Source organism: Papio anubis, chromosome 3 (genome assembly GCF_008728515.1).
Source record: "Papio anubis isolate 15944 chromosome 3, Panubis1.0, whole genome shotgun sequence".
In the NCBI taxonomy this organism is placed as follows: Eukaryota; Metazoa; Chordata; class Mammalia; order Primates; family Cercopithecidae; genus Papio; species Papio anubis.
In genome coordinates, this window is record NC_044978.1 from 92,549,301 (window position 1) to 92,570,603 (window position 21,303).

At 32.6% G+C, this 21,303-nt stretch overlaps 1 protein-coding gene across 1 annotated transcript in view; it reads right to left on the reverse strand.

The window, feature by feature from the left end:
• Positions 1 to 21,303, reverse strand: part of GABRG1 (gamma-aminobutyric acid type A receptor gamma1 subunit) — an 87,989-nt gene that overhangs the window by 51,340 nt on the left and 15,346 nt on the right. Inside the window, exon 2 of the mRNA XM_003898641.4 lies at positions 8,009 to 8,157. Within this exon, the coding sequence (XP_003898690.1) occupies positions 8,009 to 8,157 (149 nt within the window). The remainder of the gene's footprint in view (positions 1 to 8,008; positions 8,158 to 21,303) is intronic.

The window sequence follows — 21,303 nt, forward strand, 5'->3', positions numbered from 1 at the left end:
GGATTTTTGACCTCAAGAGAGTTGTGCATCAGCAGCACATATCTTCCGACTAGATTGCTGCTGAAAGGAGTTAAGGCAGGTGGAAGATACAGATAAGCATCCAGATTTCCTAAGCCAGGGAATTGAGCCAATAAAATGCCTATGAAAAACAACAAAAATTATTTATACTTCCTAACCATAAAAGTCATTATTTACACATCTAGCCCTTAACTTACACCTAAGGCCAGTTGGCGTTATCCCAAAAAGAAGTAACGAGTAACAAGACTAAGGTTGCAACTATGCCCAGTTAAAACATGTAGACTATTCTTCTTTATATCTCCCCCATGTCCCCATCACAAGAAACACAGAAGAGATAAAGAGATGGAATAAAACAACAGGCCACACTACTCCCTTTCTTACCATCCTCCGACTCCCACAGTGTCACCCTAGTGGGGCTTATCTTCCCTGCGTCTCAGGAGAGGATGTCTTTTAATCTGGATATTAAATGTTTTATATTAGGTTGAACTATTTAAATAACTGAAACTGTTTGGAAAGTCATAGAATCTACTTGAAAAGTTGTTAAGAAGTAGGAAAATAGGCTGGGCATGGTGGCTTACGCCAGTAATCACAGCACTTTGGGAGGCTGGGGCAGACAGATCGCTTGAGCTCAGGAGTTTGATACCAGTCTGGGCAACATGGTGAAACCCCGTCTCTACAAAAAATACAAAAATTAGCTGTGCGGGCTGTGGCATGCTTCTAGTCCCAATTACTCCACAGGCTGAGGTGGGGGGATCAGCTAAGCTAAGCCCCAGGAGGTTGAAGCTGCAGTCAGCTGTGATCATGCCACTGCATGATATTCATCATATGATGTTCATCATCATTTATGATATTCATCATAAAGCAATAGAAGCTTAACTGGATGAACAAAACCTTTTTATGTTAATTCTCCATTAAGTTCAGAAGACCTCAATAAGTTGGTTATATAAGTTTTCATAGCAACACCAAAGACAAAGGTTACTAAAACATATTTTGGACAGAAAGCTATACATACAAAAATTATTTCAACATTAAGTCACCTATGATGTGTATACAGTCAGATGCACAGAAAAAAATGCCACTATGCATGATACAGTTATCAAGGTATCCAGGACATATTTAACTTAATGTATTAAACACAGTGATGCTATCCCAAGTGGATATAAAATTTGAACATTTATAGCTTGATCTGAAATAAATATACTTAAACTGCAAAACTCATGGAGCAGGGCAACTATCAAAATACCTACACATGGACTAAAAAAGACTATATACAATGGATTCTATTCTACAAATACTTGGTAAATATTAAGAGAACCTGGTTTATATTTTAAGCATTGATTTAGCAATTAAGAATACAGTGATTTATAGTTTTAGGGAACTTACATTAGAGAAAACAGACACAAAATAATTACAGTAGAGTATAAGGAGTAAAACAGAAATACAGACTTCTGATGCTTCCTTTGTTGTTTAATTGATATCAAAATATCCACCACCATAAAGACAACTATAAAATGCATTTTTAAATAAAAACACACAGATAGTGAAGAAAGCACAGCAAACCAGATAGCTAGAATTTGATGTAACTGTTTCCCGAAAATAATGAAAATGAGATGAGTTCTACATTATTCTTTGGCCACTTTTTCCCCTTGATATATTTGCTGTTTGACAGCACAGCAATAGTGACTGAACAGAACAGATCAGCTTAGAACTTTTAGCTCTTTTATTTGGCTAGAGAGACAAAACTTGAAATTAAGGGCTATCAAGACAGCTAGGATTTCCCTGGAATACACACACACACGCACACACTCACACACACACACAGAATTTAATCGAACATTCTACACATGATTTCCCCTCAAGGCATTTTTTGTTTTCTAAATTGTATATATGTGATGTTGACAAACCAAATATAAGAAGCTCCTAAGCATCTAAAACAACATGAAGAGAGTTGAGCTATTTTAGGGATGTCTAGCCAACCAAGAAGAGAGGATCCTGGAACAAACCTCAGGCTGTCAGTCCATGTATCTCAAATGGTTGGGTCTTAGGCAAAATAAAAGTTTTAGCAAGGAAATTATGCTAGTTCTGACCAAATGACAGTGATTTTCTTTACTCAATCTCACTATCGAAACAACATTAAGTCCTCTCTGCAAGAAAATGATATCATGTAGAATCTCCATTATTTTTCACATACCCTACTCGCATTCAACATGAAATTAAGAAACATTCCATGAAATACAACCACATAACCTTAAACAGAGAGATACAATGGAAAATAAAATTTTATAAAGTTACTCAAGTTATCAAGACATTGTAATGATCAAAGATTTTAAAATAACTTCAGTTAATATATATGTAAGAAAATAAATGAAAAGATTGCAAATATTATAGAATACCTAAAAATGATATAAAAATTGGGTGTAAATACTACAAATGAGAAACACTGAATGGGAAAAGAGGTCTGTAATAAAGAGCAGATTGAAACACAAATAGAGTAGAGAGAAAACTATAGAAGAGCGTATGAGATGTAATGACACGGCAGAGGTCAAACATACCCGCAGTGGAGTTGCAGAGAAATTGAGACAGAAGAAAAATGTCTGACGAAATACAGGCCAAGAATTTCAAAAGCAGCTATGTTTCAACCCACAGATTCAAGAGGTCCTATATACTCCTCAATATAAATTTGAAACAAAACAAATCTAGGGACACTAAAATAAAACGGTAGAAAATCAAAGACTAAGAAAATGTTGAAGTTATCCAGAGATAAAATACATTTTATCTTCAAAATATCAAGATTAATGTTGAAATGTGACTCCCCAACAGAAATAGTAAAAGTCAGGAGAAAATTGAGTGATATTTATGAAGTTTGGAAAGGAGATAACAGGGTTTCCATATCCAAGGAAATATTCAAAATGAAGGCAATACAAAATAATTTTCATATAAAACCGAAATATTCCATTTCGAGAGACTCGCGCCAAAAGAAATACTGCAGACAATATATTTATAAGTGGAAATAGGGTATTTAAGAAAGGAATTAACACCAGAAAGGATAATTTATTGGTATAAGTTAATTGCTTTTAAACACCTAAAAACAATAATAATCATGTCTTTTGGTATTTCAGATAAATATAGAATAAAATATATGGACATAATAGCAAAATGACTCTGTAGTTTATGGAAAAAGGTTTGAATTTTCTTTGAATTATGATAATTACTGATTTCTGATTAAATGTAATAAAGTGCATATTTTACTGACTAAAACTTATAAATGAATATGTATACAATGCAACGATAGAAGGATAAAATAAAACTACAAATATTTAATCAATTCAAAAAAGGGAAAAATAGAGAAAAATATAAGCAGTAGAGAACGAATTAAGCAGATTAACAAAACAGAAAACAATAGAAAGATAGTAGACTTAACACAAAATATTCAATTATTACCTTAAACATATCTGCATTAACCACTCTATTTAAAAGAAAGTAATTGTCAGACTTGATGACTAGGAAACGGAAGCAATATACATATTTCCTAAAATAAATTACTTAATGAAGGACACAAAAATGCTGAAAACTAAAGTATGAAAAAAGATTAAAAAGTCAAATCGGCCAGGAGTGGTGACTCATGCCTGTAATCCCAGCTCTTTGGGAGGCCGAGGCGGGTGGGTCACCTGAGGTCAGGAGTTCGAGCCCAGCCTGATCAACATGGAGAAACCACGTCTCTACTAAAAATACAAAATTAGCTGGGCGTGGTGGTGCATGCCTATAATTCCAGCTACTCGGGAGGCTGGGACAGGAGAATTGCTTGAACCCGGAAGGAGGAGGTTGCCGTGAGCCAAGATTGCACCATTGCACTCCAGCCTGGGCAACAAGAGCGAAACTCCATCTTAAAAAAATAAAATAAAAGTCAAATCATAACTCAAAGAAAACAAATGTAGATATATAATATCAATCAAATTAAATGTTACAGCAAAATGTATTCTACAGACCAGAATGATTGTTTTCTAATGATAAAACTGTTATTTAACAGAAGGTGTAACCATCCCAAAGAAAATGTGGTATATGTATGCAATTGATTACTATTCAGCCACAAAAAAAGTATAAGAGTCTGTCATTTGCAACAACATGGATAGAACTGGATGACGTTACGTTTAGAGAAATAAGCCAGGCACAGAAAAACAAACATCACATGTTCTCACTCATTCGTAGGGGTTAAAAATCAAAACAATTGAACTCATAGAGTTAGAATAGAATGATGGTTACCAGAGAGTAGTGAGGTGGGGTAGCAGGGATGGTTAATGGGTATAAAAATATAGTCAAATAGAATAAATTAGATCTATTATTTGATAGCATAGCAGGATGACTACAGTCAATAACAATATATCATACATTTAAAAATAACCAAAAGATTTTAACTGGAATGTTCGTACCAAAAAGAAATTATAAACACTTGATGTGAATACCCCATTTATCCTGTTGTCATTATTACACATTGTATTTGTATATAAAAAGACCTCACGTACCCCATAAATATAAACATCCACTATGTATCCATAAAAATAAAAGTTAAACTTCTTTTTAAAAAGGAGATATAACAGTCCTAAATTTGTGTGTACCTAAAACAATTTCAATATGTATAAAGCAAAATCTTACTGGGCTAAAAAAATTTTAAAAGGCTAATTCAACCATTGTAGTCAGAGATTTTTAACACAATTCTTTCAGTAGATGTATAGATTATTTGAGCAACAAGAATTAAAAATCTGACTTAAGTATGTTTTCAGACCCAGATTAAATTAATGTAGAAACCAATAACAAAAATATACATAGAACACCGGCTAATTTTTGAAATTAAACAATATTCACTAACTACTGCATGTGACAAAGTAGAAATTACAAAGAAATAAATTGTAAAAGTCTAAAGCAGTACATGAGAAAATTTACATAAATTCCCTGTGTCTTCATCTCCCAATATTTCCTTCAAAAAGTATAAAAAAACAAAAAAAAAAACACGGAAAAATAGAAGTAAACAAAAATTAAGTCTTCAGCATAACTTGAAGACAAAAAATGCCCACACTTCAAAATGAGTATAAAAGTCAAACAAGCAAACAAATAAAACCCCAAATACCAAATCGTAGAAATAAATCTTTCAAACATTGTCTCACCTCTACTCTAAGGCAACAGTTTATGGTGGGCACAGCAGCCTGAAATAGGCTCTATATAAGACAGAAGCGAGTCAGTGATGGACCTAAGGTAGATCCCAAAGTCCACTGAAGAAAGTAAGTATACCATTAATACGAAAATATTTAAACATATTGGAGATCAGTACAAGAACTAAGAGGAAAAGGATCTACAAGTACGTGTGATATAAAAGAGTGATATTCAAAATAGGTTGTTTCTGAGCCAAGAAAAATGTCAAAAACAAAAACAGAAGTGAGCTTAGGAAATTGTATAGTGACAAGGAAAAGTCAAGGGGACTACCTCATGCTTCTACAAGTAACAGAAGAATCAATGAATTGGAGGTAATAGAATTTCTGCCCCACCACAATCAAATCCACAGTCTGAACTTTGCTATCATTACATTAAAATACATCAATAAGATAAGATCTTGTAGAACACCCACAAACCACAAAATTAAAAGGATAAAATAGTTATTGCAGAAATGAGATATCAAGATCTAATACAAATCAATTGTGGAAAATTCCCACACAAAATAATAAGCAGAAGAAACTGTAAGAAAATACTCCCCACAGTTAAGTATATTCAAACAAAAATTTAGAAATAAGAAAAAATCACCTTGAATAAAATAATTCAGAAACTCAGCAAGATAAATACATTTCTCACCCACACACACATACACAAAAAGGAAAAAATAAATAAAGAATTGGTTGAACTTCAAAAAAACAGAAGAAAAAGACAAAATTATGATGGTCACCAATGAATCAACTAAAACAGCTTAATAATAGGCAGGAAAAAAATGAAGAGAATACAAACGGCATAAAGAGAAGTCAGAAAGTCACAGAGAATATTGTGCAGATACAAAGCAGGCAAAGTGTGACTCACACACCTACAGTGGGAATTCATGAAGAAGAAAACCAAAACAATGTAACAGAACAAATATTCAACTTTATATTCCTAAATAAATACATACATACGTAAGTAAATGCCTTTTCCCATGGTTGAAAAAAAACCTGAAATTACATTTTGAAAAAATTTAACAGTGTCTAGAAAAACGGTTACCCAAATTGAACAACTCTGAAATATATACTAAGAAAATACTTCATTTGAAAGGTTTCTTAAAAAATCTTAAAGGCTTGCAGGAGGAAAAAAAAAAAAGATTAAGTAAATTACAAGGACTGAATAACAGACTGGCATTAGACTTTTCAAAAATAATACACAAAGCAAGTTACCAGTGTGATTAGGCTATGAAAGTGAAAAGTCAGTGGAAGAAAACATAAATTGAGGATTTTCTATATAGCCACTAAGTCCTTCAAGTTTCAAATCAATAGAAAAATAATTTTTACATATAACAACTTTCTGAAAAATCTACTAAATAAAGAGATGACTAAAATAACTTTAGCAAAATAGACCAATGATAAGAATTTTTTTTATTATTATTTAACTTGGATTTAAGTTCGGGTTACACATGAAGGTTTGTTACGTAGATGAATTCATGTCATAGGGGTTTGTTGTAAAGATTATTTTATCACGCAGGTATGAAGCCCATTACCCAATAGTTATCTTTTCTGCTCCTCCCCTCCTTCCCACCCTCCACCCAGTGTCTGCTATTCCCTTCTTAGTGTTCATGAATTCCCATCATTTAGCTCCCACTTATAAGTGAGAATGGGTGGTATTTGGTTTTGTGTTCTTGTGTTAGCTTCCTAAAGAATATAGCCTCCAGCATACATTGATAGAGCCTAAAGACTAAAACAAAGATTGGGAAAATGCTGTTAAACAAATTTGCAAATAGTACATATTGTGACAAAGCAGAAAATATGTAATTAAAAATAATAAAGCAAAGGAGAAGGAAAAAAAGAAAATAGAAAAAGATCATTAATTGTTGTATGGACAGTATGTGGGAGTTAAATAATATCAATAACAACTGAGAATTCTGAGTAAAGAGCTAATAAATGAAAGACTAAGGCTATTAAAAGTACGAAGGTAAAACTAGAACAAAAACGTGAAACTTCCAAAATACTAAAATAAATCAAACATTAATTAAATGCAAGAAATTCACTGCCCTTATAGATACATAGCAAATACTACTAATATATGATGCCAGGGTTGAGCACAAAATTCTCCCTTTTGTTTCTTTTCCCTATCACCATTCAGTTTCTTAAACACATTTCTCTCTAGCTTTCTGACATTTTTATATACCCAGAAAAAAACCTGTTTTGAAGACTGTGTTTTCACATCACACATACTTGTAGATGTGTAGGGAAAGAAAGAACCCTAGCAAAATAAGAAGAGAATGTAACAAAAAAAAAAAAGAAAAAAACTGTCCTTAAAAAAGACGTTTAAGCAAACATCATACCTACTAGTGAAATAGAGATTGCTTTACCAGGTATCAGAAACAATTTGAGATTATTCAACATTATACTCTAGTCTTACCCAGTGCAATATGGCATGAAAAATTATAATTTTGGAAATGAGAATGTAAAATATTCATTATTTGTAAAAATGGTCATTATTCTATATCTTATCTTTCAAATATTAGCTCTTTTATGAAGTATTTCTCAGTCTTAGGCAGTTTTATCAAAACTCTGTCAGATATTGTTGTAGCAGTTGGAAAATAATTACATTTTTTTTCTTTCTTCTTATTTCAGACTGTGAACTCCTCAAAACATTAGTGACCATTCCAACCAATAATCCTCAAATTCAGCAGATTTTCTGACATACACCACACACTCAAAGAATAAGAAAAAATGATTACAATAGTACCAGTAATGATATGTTTAATAGTCATCAAATTCCCAGAATGGTAACTCAAACTTACCTCCTATATCTGGACGAAGTTTATTGTCATAGCCTTGAAGCAATGAATTCAGAATTTGTGTGATATCTCCTTCATGAATTTTTGGAGCCAAGACCCAGGTTTTGTTCACTGTTAAATCCTCATCATCTTCATCATCTGCCTTATCAACACTAAATAATTCAAAGAAAAAATGGATGGTAGAAAGTTCAATCAAATCATGTATGAAAGTATAGTTTAAGGATATTAGAATTGAGTAGGAAAGTCATAATGGCAGACAAAAAGGTATTACACAATAACATTATATTTAGTAAGACCAACACATTTGTCATACGAAGTGCCTTGACATAATACTCAAAAAATGAGAATTCTGTGCCAGAAATACACAATATTAAAATAATAAAATACATTTTTAGCACTCCCACAACTGTCATTAACATTCATAAAAATTATTCCCCCAAAATATGACTGGTGTCCCCTAAATTTGCATAGCATACAATCTGTACACCCATATGTGGTGACCTTAAACCATCACAACCAAAATAAAAATTAAAAGGTAAAGAGTTACAGGAAAAGAAGTTATAATTAGTCTGGTAAAATGTATAGAAAATGGATGGGTAGAAAAGAAGACTTAAGAAAAATTGAGTAAAGACAGGTTTGAATAAAAAGGAAAATATTGTTGTACATACTGTTGCTCATTTCTTTTAAGTCGGAAGAACCCAGCCATCTTTTTCCAAGAACTTTGTCAAAGATTTTATGATCATCAAATTATCAATAGGTGACTCATCTTGCACATATATTTGGGAGGAAGCATAACTACCACATTTTACTAGAAGTGATATTGGAGAGATCAAATAACTCTCTTCCTTATTTTTATAAATGAGAAAACCAAAGACCACAGAAAAATAGCAAAAACACAAATCTGTTTATCAGCAAAACTGAGACCCAAGTATTACCTCTCCAACGATTGCTTTCTTATACACCTGTGTGCTTAAAAGTGAAAAGATTCAGCTGACTTCTGAATTGTGATAGAAACATCCAGTAATAAAGGAATTCATCAAAAGTAATAAATTACTCTTCTCTTTATTGCCCATAGGTAACCCCATCTTCATTTGAGTAAGGTCATTCTAGACTTAACAACACACCTATTTTAGGAAATCTCTCATTCTCCAGTGAAAAGGGGTCCGAAAAACTAAACACTAACATTGGTAAAATCAAGTAAATCTGTAATTTTCCAGGTTATTCGCATATATTTCAAAGATGTACTTCCCTCTAGCAGTAAATACCTAATGCTTTCTACAGTACCTATTCAGAACTCTTTTGCTTTGAATCTAAACACCTTAGCAAATATAGCCCCCACTCGTTTTATCCTTAACCTATCAAGCTGATTTGAATTGCTAAGAAATACATTAAGCATTTGAATACAAGAGAACAGGCCAGTCCGAGATGTTTATGTTGGACTACCCTGGCCTTGAGAGAAGTGTTATTACTTTTGATTGCCACCTCTTTGGTATTTTTTTTGGTGCTTGTCTTCTCATTTTGTGAAAGAAAGTGGAGTGGTCAAACAAATCCTGAATTCTCAGTTCCATTTCCCAGATATCAGCTGTAACAACCTGGGTATCACATCTGCTTTGTTGGCTATCTGTGCGATGGTTGGGGGACTTCATTGTATCATCAGATTCACATTGCCCTCTATTTGTTTTTTGTGAAGATGTTTTTGTTAAGATGCTTATGCAGATGCTTGTGAAGTTAAAATCTTTATATTGACATAAAAATTTTACGAGATTTTAACAGCATAAATTAAAATTTTACTTTCAAAGAATTTACTATATTATTTCATCTTTATAATAATTATATTAATAGTTATCTTCCACAGATTAATAACTGTACTATTAACAATGTTTCTCCTCTTCTTGTGAAATAATTATGCTTGTCACCCCACTAACTTTTAACTTTCCTGTAATCGGTAATAATCCTTCCTGCAGGAGGATTATACATTCCTGTCCTGTTGAACTCAGGTCTCACCTTGTGATTGATTTGGGCTAATGGTATATAACTGACATGCATCACTACCAAGCAGTGGGTTTAATAGCAGTGAAGTTTATTACATCTCTCTTGTCCTTCTGCCAGGTGATACTCAGTCATACTCAGAGGCTACTCCATTACTTCACTCTCAGAGTGAAGGTGACATGGACAGAGCCACAGCTGAACTAAAATGGACATGTAATCTGAGTGAGACATAAACATTTAGGGTTGGAAGCCACTGGGATTTGGAAGTAGTTTGTTACCACAGCACAACCTAATGTGTCTTGGCAGATAGCCTCTGGATGGTCAATTTTATTTGTAATGCTTTGAGAATACAAATTGAGAGATGTTAAGTAACGTATGCCTCAGTTCCGCTATTCCAAATCTCACCAGTTTCTCCCACCACCAACACCTTAGTTAAACAATCTTAGCAAAATCTCTGCCAAAACAATTCTGGCCCCCTCAAGTAAATATATCACTAAAGCACATAGAATGTGCTATTTACGCAACCTCAAGAAAGCTTTCTAGTAGTCAGAGGCCAGCTCTCAGACCCCAAACCCTATGGTCCTTCTATTACCATATTGCATTACTTTGCAAATGAAGAAAAACTCTGTGAGAAGTGGATTAACTTGGTAAAATCAAGTAAACTCTGTAATTTTCCAGTTATTCACATATAATTCAAAGATATGTTTCCCTCTAGCAGTAAATACCTAATGCTTTCTACAGTATTTATTCAGAACTGGGATTCTGATACCTGGTAGAACTGGCGCTACTCTGGTGGAACTGGGGCTCTGATACCTACACTACACAATGAGCACACTATAATATTGTTTTCAATTTGAGATACACTTATATATGAGTAAAAATGCTTTGAGCTTGTACTTCTAAGGATGCATTATTATAAAGTAATTACAAAACTTCACTTATAACCCTATATAGATTCCTGGAGAACAGATCAGTTAACATATTTTTACTTAAGTACATCATTACAGTAATTATTTTGCTCTACTAAACTTGTGTATAGTATAGAAATGTTGTTATATTATTTCCTTCCAATAATTTCCTATTATTTTCTCTAAGTAAATAAGTACATATAAGCTGAGGAATTAGAAATACTGAGTTGTCACATATTCTCACTTATAAGTTGGAGCTAAATGATGAGAACACATGGACAAATGAAGAGGAACAACACACACTGTGGCATATCAGAGTGGGGAGGGTGGGAGGAGGGAGAGGATCAAGAAAAATAACTAATGGGGCCTGGGCTTAATACCTGGGTGATGAAATAATCTGTAAAACAAGCCACCATGACACAAGTTTATCTAACAAATCCTTACATGTACCCCTGAACTTAAAAATAAAAGTAAAAAAAAACCTGAAGTATTAAGAATCCCTGTTGGTGTGTGCTTCTGGAATGTTTGATTTCCTAATTAGACTTGTTGAGATATTGGCAACAACTGAAATTTTAGGTTTTCATTCACCTCCAAATTTCAGTTTTATAGAATGAAATATCTAGTAGGTGTGGCAAACCACTGCACATATAAGCAGTTGATCTTTCCTTGAATAATGATTGAATCAAGTGGAAGATTTTAGAAAAAAAACAAAAGCTTTTTCTGTTTTTTTTTTTTTTTTTAATACTAGCAATATTTTGGTAATCTAAAATCCACATGCTGATAGTAATTTATATTGCCCTTTTCTCAGGTAGTAGAGAAGTAATATGAAAATTGACCTCAATAATACTACAAAGTTATCTTTCCTCAGTTTTGACAATAACATAAGAGAAATTTCATTATAGATAATTTATCTACATCTTTTCTCTAAGCTATCTAAGTTATGTTCAGAATATTCATGAATTACTTTCAATATTACATTGGCATTATTTTGGTGACTGAAAAGTACATCATAATTTTAAAAACATAGTACTTACAGTGTGTTTGATGTCCTGATTTTTTTTGGAAGCTGGGAGATTTTTGCAGCAGTTACACGTTTTGGATAACTATTTATTTGGAAAAAACAGGTATGATTTTTTAAAAAATAATAATTTGAGAATTTCTTAAAAATTAATATACCTACCTTTAAATGAGAAAATATAAGATTATAGAATTTCCAGGACACACAACTATTAAACAATAGACTCGTAATTTAAAATAATGCTGATTTAATTTGAAGACATATTTTCTGCTTCCTTAAAGTTTTCCTGGCACAATGTATACTTTTATTGAATAATCTAGGGTGGTTCAGTTTTGAATTTCCTAATTCACAAGACCACAACAAAACCTACAGTACATAGTCAGCAGACACATTTGGATTGTATGTGGCTAGGGGAGTCTCAGCTCTTGACTCCTGAGAAGGTAGAATAATAAACTCAAGGAGTTGCACACTGTATGACAAAAAGAGCACTGTGATATCAATCTCTGACCCAGTGTTTTTATCCATCTGTAGAGATAATACCGGGTACTAAAAATGTGCCAAGTGCTAGGACTACAAAGACAAATGAAATTATAATCTTGATCTAGATGGTCTCATTTTCTAATAAAGGAGAAAACATTTTCAATCAAATGACACAGAAAAGCATCAGACATTAAGATGCTTATCATGGTATTATCTATGATTGTACAATTTTTTTAACAATAAAAGCATGTTTAAATCACGATTTCTTAACAAAAAATACACACCTATTGTTTGTTGAGAGTCTGTAAAAACATCAAATTATTTTCATAATTTAATATTACATGAAAAATAACAGAAAACAATTTGTTTTAATTGTCATCTATGTATAAAGTGGCTTAAAAGATTTGATGGAAAAATAGAATAATGTATACACTTAATATTCTATACTAGTGAGACCATACAATTTTTTTGTATGTTAATAGTATCTGGAAATCTTCATGTACACATTGTATAACATAAATATGTGAAAAAGAGTTAATTTTACGTGAATGCCTAAGAATGAACTTCTTCTTATATACCAGATAGTGCTCTGAAATAAAGTTCTAATTATAAAATGAATAACTAAATCGAGTATTTTAGAGAGAGAGGTAGAATATCATATTCTCTTAAGAAAATTATTGTGGCAGTCCTGAAAATTTGCCACTTGGTTCTCCTGCTGTGAGAACATTAGCCGCCTGCCAATACTAAGGATGAGCCCCGAGTCTGCGCCAGACCCAAGCTGTCTCAGGCTGCTTTCTGTCAATAACCGAACACAGTAGGAATATTAATTCAGATCCATTCCTGCCAGACTAGGAGCCCCTCTGAAGGACAATTTGTGTTGGAGGATTCCTACTTGCCTGGACAAAACTTTCTTAGACGGTACTGCACTCAGATTCTTTTGATCCAAACTACTTCTCCCCCTGCCCTACTTTCATATGTTTCAAACATCTTTTTTTACCTGAAGCCTCTCTTGCTACTCCCTCCTCCTCTCATTTATCTTTCCCAAGCATTTCTCTTTTACATGTCTAAGGCCATCTTGATATCTGTTTCTCAAAGACTTCTTCTCACATTCAATTGCAACCTGTACTTATTTACTAAAGAAAATATTTGAGTCACTTAGTATATGATTATTATTTCCTTTTGTCTTACTAAACTCAGTTATTTTAATGTATCATACAGATTTCTTTGATGACACAGGAAATTACTATATGTGAAACAAAACCTTTAATAACTATATTACTCGTCTATATAACAAACAAGAGTTTCAAATTAATAACAAAGAGTTAATTTAAGTAATGACAAGGCATGCTTTGCCATAAAATTATGAAGAAAATCCATCTTTATTGCTAGAGAAAAAAAAATATGCCTACAGAAAGTCAGTCAAATAATATAAATTATTTTTCATGCATAAAGTAAACATTCATTGAGGTTTGCCCAGGAAAATCTTGGTTTACACTTGTTGTCCTGAAATGATTTTTAATAGCAGCTTCTCATCACAAAATGGCCTACTTTGGATGATTATACAGTCACCCTATATTTCGTTCATATAAAGGTTACTACAAACATCCTGGTTCTGATACATGAGGGAGCTTCTTCTATTAATCTGTTAAGAAACCACACATGAAACTCAAAGTAGCTTACTAAGGTGCCTGAGGAATGTGAGTAAATCCTGAAGGAATAATGATAGACTATTTTCCTCCACAGTGTGAAAAAAAGTTATAATTGCAAGTGAAAATGATTGATGAGGTCATTTACATAATTCATTGAAAAAAAATGACAGTTGCTACTTGTACTGAGTATATGTATGGAAAATTCACAGGATAGTAAATATAATAAATATTTTGTCACCGGTACTTCCTCATAAACACTTCTGGGTTAGTTAATTGGTCATTATTTCCTCACAGGGAAAAAAATCCACCATGTTTATTAAAATACTTATAAAATTTGGTTATTCATATTGTTACCATCTGAGGTTATCATATCCCTCTTTTTTAAAAGTAAGTGGGGCTAACAATATTTTAATAGCAAATTAATCAGTGAATCAATATAAAACCCAGATAATAGGCAGATATGTTCAATGAAGAAATCCAAATTTTTGCCCTTTATAATTAGAAAATAAATAAATATGTTCAGAAATCATTACTACCACTATTATTCTTGTCATTCGAATGTGATTGACCAGATTTAATTTTGAGGGTCATTTTGCTACTCCTATTATTTTAATATTAATAAACATAATTGACTGCATGGTCTTGCTATCCGTATTCGTGCCAATTTAGATAGCTGAGAAAAAGCATAAGTGGTTAGAATGAAACAAAAAGTATAGGTACATTCTCAAAACTGATATTTTATGTATTTTTATATACCAATCAGGAACCAAATTCAAGTTATGATTAGTTACAAGTAATCTCTACCAAAGTTCTATATATATTAAATTGTCAGCACCCACACCAAGCATTTCTAGCAGCATACAATGTTTGAAGTAAGAGCGTGTGTAGGTATCCTCATGTCCTACTCCTTACATTAAAAAATAAGGAAACTGGAGTTCTAAACATATAAATGACTTCACTAAGGCCTCCCAGCTACTTAGTGCCAAAAATTCCATATAATTATTATATTCACGTGTAAAATGATTATAATGATTCAAATGTATCAATGATCATACTTACCACATTATATATCAGTTACTTAGAGAAATGACTCCTACTCAAAACATACATAGAGGTTGTAGTAAAAGGAAGTTATGAAGTGTTTTAGAAACTCTTAAAAAGTAGATAATGATGTAACCATCAACTGTCTGTGAAACCAATACACAGTTTAAGAAGCAAAACGCTCTATATTCTTCTCCATCCTCAGAGATTATGAATGTTATGATGAATTTATTGCCCTGTTGTAGTAAATGTAATAACTAATATGTTACATTAATGAATGTTAGTTAGTTATTACATTTTAGCATATAACTACGTAACCCTGAATGACACAAAGTTACATATAGCCATAATAGATTATTATGTGTAGTCACATAATCCCTTTTTCCAATCTGTTGGATATAAAATACTATCTAATTTTCATTGCATTACACTACTGTAGTTATTATAAAATAGAACACCTATTTATATGTATTGGGCATTTTGCCTTATGTAAACTACATTCTAGTTGGGATTTTAATACTTTTTAAACAAATATAACAAGTATTTTATTACATTTCATTTGATAGATATCTATTAGGTGCTTATTGTGGGCTGAGCATCCAGCATTTCTGGATGCTGGGGATGCAAAGATGACTAAAAGCAGCCCCCAGAGGAAAGCTCACGGAAAATAGAAGCCTTAAGTATTAGTATTAATCTTTTAATGGTAGTGTGGGATTTGAACAAATCATTACAAATCTTTGAGGCACAGTTTCCTCATCAAGCTTTTAAGGCTTATATTTCTATAAACCCTTAGGTAATGAATATGTATATATATTTAACATTACTGTATTTATAAAAGGTAATTCAGAACTTCCTCCTGAAAATGGTAAAGTGGGCACGCTATCCTTCCTTTTTCAGAAATCAACCAAAAGTAGCATGGAGACAGAAAATCAAATTCCCAAACTCCATTTTTTATAAACAAGGATACTTCAGAAATCCAAAGCTCAAACAAAGAGAAGGACCATAGATATCTGAGGAAGCTGGTAGAATGATCATTTCTAATTAGGGTCAGGGTAAATTATTGATACAAGATCAACAAACAGATGCACCATTGGCAGATGTAGGTCATCTCTAAAACTGGCTTGCAAAAGAAAAGGTAGAAGATAGTCCAAGCACTTTGAATAGCCCTATAACTGCCTATCTTGGCTGCCTGTACATTTAGGTGATTTGGAGAAAATGTGGAAATTATTTTAAGTTACTATATATGCAAAACAAAGGGATGTTTTAAAAAGACAATTATTGACTTGAGGGAACATTTTTAAGTTCAGAAAAATTATTACACTATATAACATGATTAAACTGTAACTATATTTATACAGCCATAATTAATTTGAATGTCCAATATGGGTTTGATCAACATCACATTATCTCCAGACACATAATCTTCTAATTTTCTAAAATTACTTACCTGTATAGATAAATAGGTAAGAGTTATATAGACAGATGATAGCTAGCTAGCTAGATAACTAGATAGATAGATAGATAGATAGATAGATAGATAGATAGATAGATAGATGATAGATATTCTCTACAAGTTAATCTCTGTATGCTCTTTCCTTTGTATTGATTTTTTTTTATCATCAAAAAGCAAAACAAGTGAGGAAGTCCTATTCCAACCAATTAGATGGTTAGAATTGTTTTCTTCTCCAGGTTACAGTAGGTCTTTAATCTTCTTCCTGAAATCAGTAGTTTTATAGGCACATTTGAGTATGACCACCTACTGAACTATACTTTGACCTGGTATGAAAACAATCAACAGGCAGGTTCCTTAAGCAGGTGTGTTTATACCCCCAGGTCCTTTCTCAGAACAGGGTAGACACCTGAGCCCCCAGAATTTAGCCAGCCTTTCATTCCTGACAGTGGAGAATTTTAACCAACAAATGCAGCAATAGCTAATTTGTAGTGCAGCCCGTTTAAAGGCATAACTAGAGAAAGAAGGATTTTCTGCCACCAAGAATGCCCCATCCTCAGCTTTCCTGATGTTTGGTTGATCAGTCCTTCATTGGGTCCCAGGTGATACCCCATAATTAGTCATTTATGTATTTACATTGGTTTGTTTGGTTTGTCTAAGTGCAGTTTTGTAATTTAAAATGAAAAGAATCTTATACTACAAAAGACTTTGACAAAGAGTTAGAAAAGCAAAACTTCTTCCCATTGTTTTATTTTGCATTGGAAGGAAATGAGATTTACTTCCTGATAATATAATATAGCAAGATCACTGTTAATAACTCAAATGTACATAAACACTCATAGCTTAAACACAACGAACGCTTGGTTCTACTGTGCTCAACTGAATTAAGCTCAGGATGGATAATATGTTAAGTTCAATAATTAGGTATATGAACTTCTCTTCTCTCACCTAACACCTTTCCTTGTGACCTATCCTGACCTTAGAAACAGTTCATTTTCAGTCTGGTTTTTTTGTTTGTTTGTTTGTTTGTTTGTTTTGTTTTGTTTTTGTAAATGAAATAAAATGTGGCGCTTACTATAAAAATTTTTTCAGCTGGGTCATTAAGCTGGATATAAAAAAAATCAAGAGTGAGGAAGAATCTGGCTTGCATGGTCACCTAATTCATCCTTCCAGCTCCAAACGCAACTACATTTACATGATTTTTTTAATTAAAAAAATTGTGGGTACAAAGTAGGTGTACATATTTAAGGGGAATGTGAGATGTTTATATACAGGCATACAATGTGAAATAAGCACAGCATGGAGAATGACGTATTCATCCCCTCAAGCATTTATCCTTGGATACACGTAATCCAATTACAGTCTTCAAGTTATTTTGACATATATAATTAAGTTATACTGACTACAGTCACCCTATTGTGCTATCAAGTAGTAGGTTTTATTCATTCATTTTATTTTTGTACCCATTATGTGGTTTTACAATTGTCTATTGATCTTTACTGTTGAATATTATTTTCTTTTCACTTGTCATTAACTAGAAACTTATTATAGTTTGCCATTTATCAGCAAAAGCTTTATGAAATCGTATAAATTGATTAATATACATGTTCCCAAGATAACACCTTATAATAATGTACGAAATGCTTTAATTTTAACATGATTATAAATCTTACTATTTAGTATTTTAATGCAATCATTCTAAATTCTACACACACAAATGTACACGTACACCATCTTCATTGTCACTCAGTTCCTTCCTTTCTTGTTTCCTTTCCTTCTCTTGTTCTTCCTCTCTCTCACCATTCCTCCCACCTCCTTTCCCAACCTCCTTCTTTTTCTTATTGCTTCCTATCTCCCTCCCTTTTTTCTCATATGTAAATTATGATGGTGATACTAAATTATATAATTTTGAATCATTAAATAGAAATGATGATTCTCTTGACATTGCCTTTGGAGATATCAGAAATTCTACCTTGTTTTAATTTATTTTCTTCAAATATTCTGTTAACTTGTTGTTACTCTACAAAAGTCTCATGTTCTATAAACTTTCCAACCGAACAATACTTCTACTGAAAGCTTTGACATTTAAAATACTTTATACCTATGATTATTTTTAAAATTAGATGATTATCAGTATACTATTCTACAAGTGGTGATGTAACTTGATTATAATAAGAGGAATCAATAATAGAATAAGTATTTACTTATGTATTTGGTAAAATGTTTATGTATATGTGATAGACAAAAATCTATTCTAGAGGAGATACGACAAAAAAAATGGGAAGGGAAATCAATAGGTTTCCTAGCACATTCTGCACATTTTAAATATTTATCAGAAGGAACATTACTGGATTAAGAAAATGTGGCACATATACACCATGGAATACTATGCAGCCATAAAAAAAAGATGAACTTGTGTCCTTTGTAGTGATGTAGATGCAGCTGGAAACCATCATTCTCAGCAAACTATCGCAAGAACAGAAAACCAAATACCGCATGTTCTCACTCATAGGTGGGAATTGAACAATGAGATCACTTGGACACAGGAAGGGGAACATCACACTCCGGGTCCTATTGTGGTGAGGGGAGAAGGGGGAGGGATAGCACTGGGAGATATACCTAATGTAAATGACGAGTTAATGGGTGCAGCACACCAACATGGCACATGTATACATATGTAACAAACCTGCACGTTGTGCACATGTACACTAGAACTTAAAGTATGATTTTAAAAAAAAGAAGTATAGAAAAATTCTTATGTTACTAAATTGGAAATACTTGGGAAATATTCTGTATAAATGATGGTAATAAGTACGGAATGAAAAAATTCTAAGAAACATATAGTATTGGGGAATTTTTGGCTAGAAGGGAACATGAATTAATACTTTTTTCATACACATTTCTTAAGCCAGGAAACAAGACAGTTTATATGTCACTAAATCTCCCTGCGAGAAGTGGTGTTTTGCACAGTCACTTGAACCAGGAATTGATTTTGTTCAATTCACATTTGCTTTGCTTAATACAGTCCACTCATTCATCAGTCAAGTAGGAGCAAAATGTTGAGTTTCTGTTGTCAAGAATCTTAAAATTTGTTCAAAACTGAAGAAATTCACTCATTCACAATGATCTGGTAACAGAAGTTTTGTGCTACGATTCTGAACATATTAATCCTTACCACTATCCATGAGTGTGGGGTCCTTTACCACTATCCTTAACACTCTCCATGAGTGTGAGATTTTTGTTTATGGATGCATCTCTAGTGACTAGAGAAGTGATGGGCACTAAGTTGGCACTCAATTATTATTTGTTGTATGAATGAAAACATGAACGTGGATTTTATAAGGTAAGCATTTTACCTTAAGTTTATAAGTGAAGATCACTCAGTTTCTAAGAATTTTAAATAACTTGCCAAAGTTCTTACTATTAGTAAGTGGCAAAGGAATAATTTATCACAGGTAAAATTCTTCAGGAAGACTCAAATTATTTTAAAAAGTCTCCTTTGGATCTCTCTAATTCTGCCCTTGCATTGATAACATAGTCTATTATCAAAACAACACCCATAGTGATGTTTTTAATATACAGATCATGTCATATCATATCTATGCTCAAAACCCTGGATCTTAGTTGGAGGGTTTTCCATATCTCATAGGATAAACAGTATCTCCTCTAGTTTTTAGAATATTTTCAGTAGAATTCGTACCAGGTTTTCTTTGTACGACTAGTAGAATTTGGCTGTGAAAAGCCCAGGACTTTTTTTTTGATTAGTAGTTTTTTTCTTCTTCTTCTTCTTTTTTAATACTGATTCAATTTTGAAACTCAATGTTGGTCTGTTCAGGGTTTTAATTTCTTCCTGATTCAATCCTGGAAGATTGTGTGTTTCCAGAAATTTATGCATTTCATCCAGATTTTCTAGTTTGTGTGCCTAAAGGTGTCCATAATAGTCTCTGAGGATCTTTTATAACTCTGAGTTTCGTTGCAATGTCACCATAGCCATTACTGATTGTGCTTATTTGGATCGTCTCTCTCTTTTTCTTTGTTAATCTAGCTTTCAGTCTATCAGTCTTGTTATCATTTTAGAGAAGGTTTCATTGATTCTTTGTATAAATTTTTGGGTCTCAATTACATTCAGTTCTGTTCTGATATTAGTTACTTCTTTTCTTCTGCTAGTTTTGTGGTTGGTTTGTTCTTATTTTTCTAGTTTCTCCAGGCACAATGTTAGATAATTAAATTGAGATTATTCTAACCTTTTCAGGTACACGGTTAGCATATAAACTTTCTTCTAAACACTCCTTTTTCAGCATAACAGAAACTTTAGTATATCTCTGTCTTCATTTATTTCAAAGAAAGAATTTTTTATTTATCTTTTAATTTCATTGTTTACCCAAAAGGCATTCTGGAGCAAGTTGTTTAATTTCCATATAACTGTGTTGTTGTGAGAGATCTTCTTCGTATTGATATCTATTTTTATTCCACTGTGGTTCAAGACTGTAGTTGGTATGATTTTGGTCTTTTTGAATTTGTTGAGATGGTCTTTATGGCTGAGCATGTGGTTGATCTTGGAGTAGGTTCCATGTGCAGATGAGAAAAATGTATATTCTGTGGTTGATGGGTAGAGTGTTCTACAGATATCTACTAGTTACAGTTGGTCAAGTATCAAATTTAATTACAGAATTTCTTCGTTAGTATTCTCCTTTAATCTAGCTAATGCTTTCAGTGGGGTGTTGAAATCCTCAACTATGATTGGCTGACTGTCTAAACTTTTT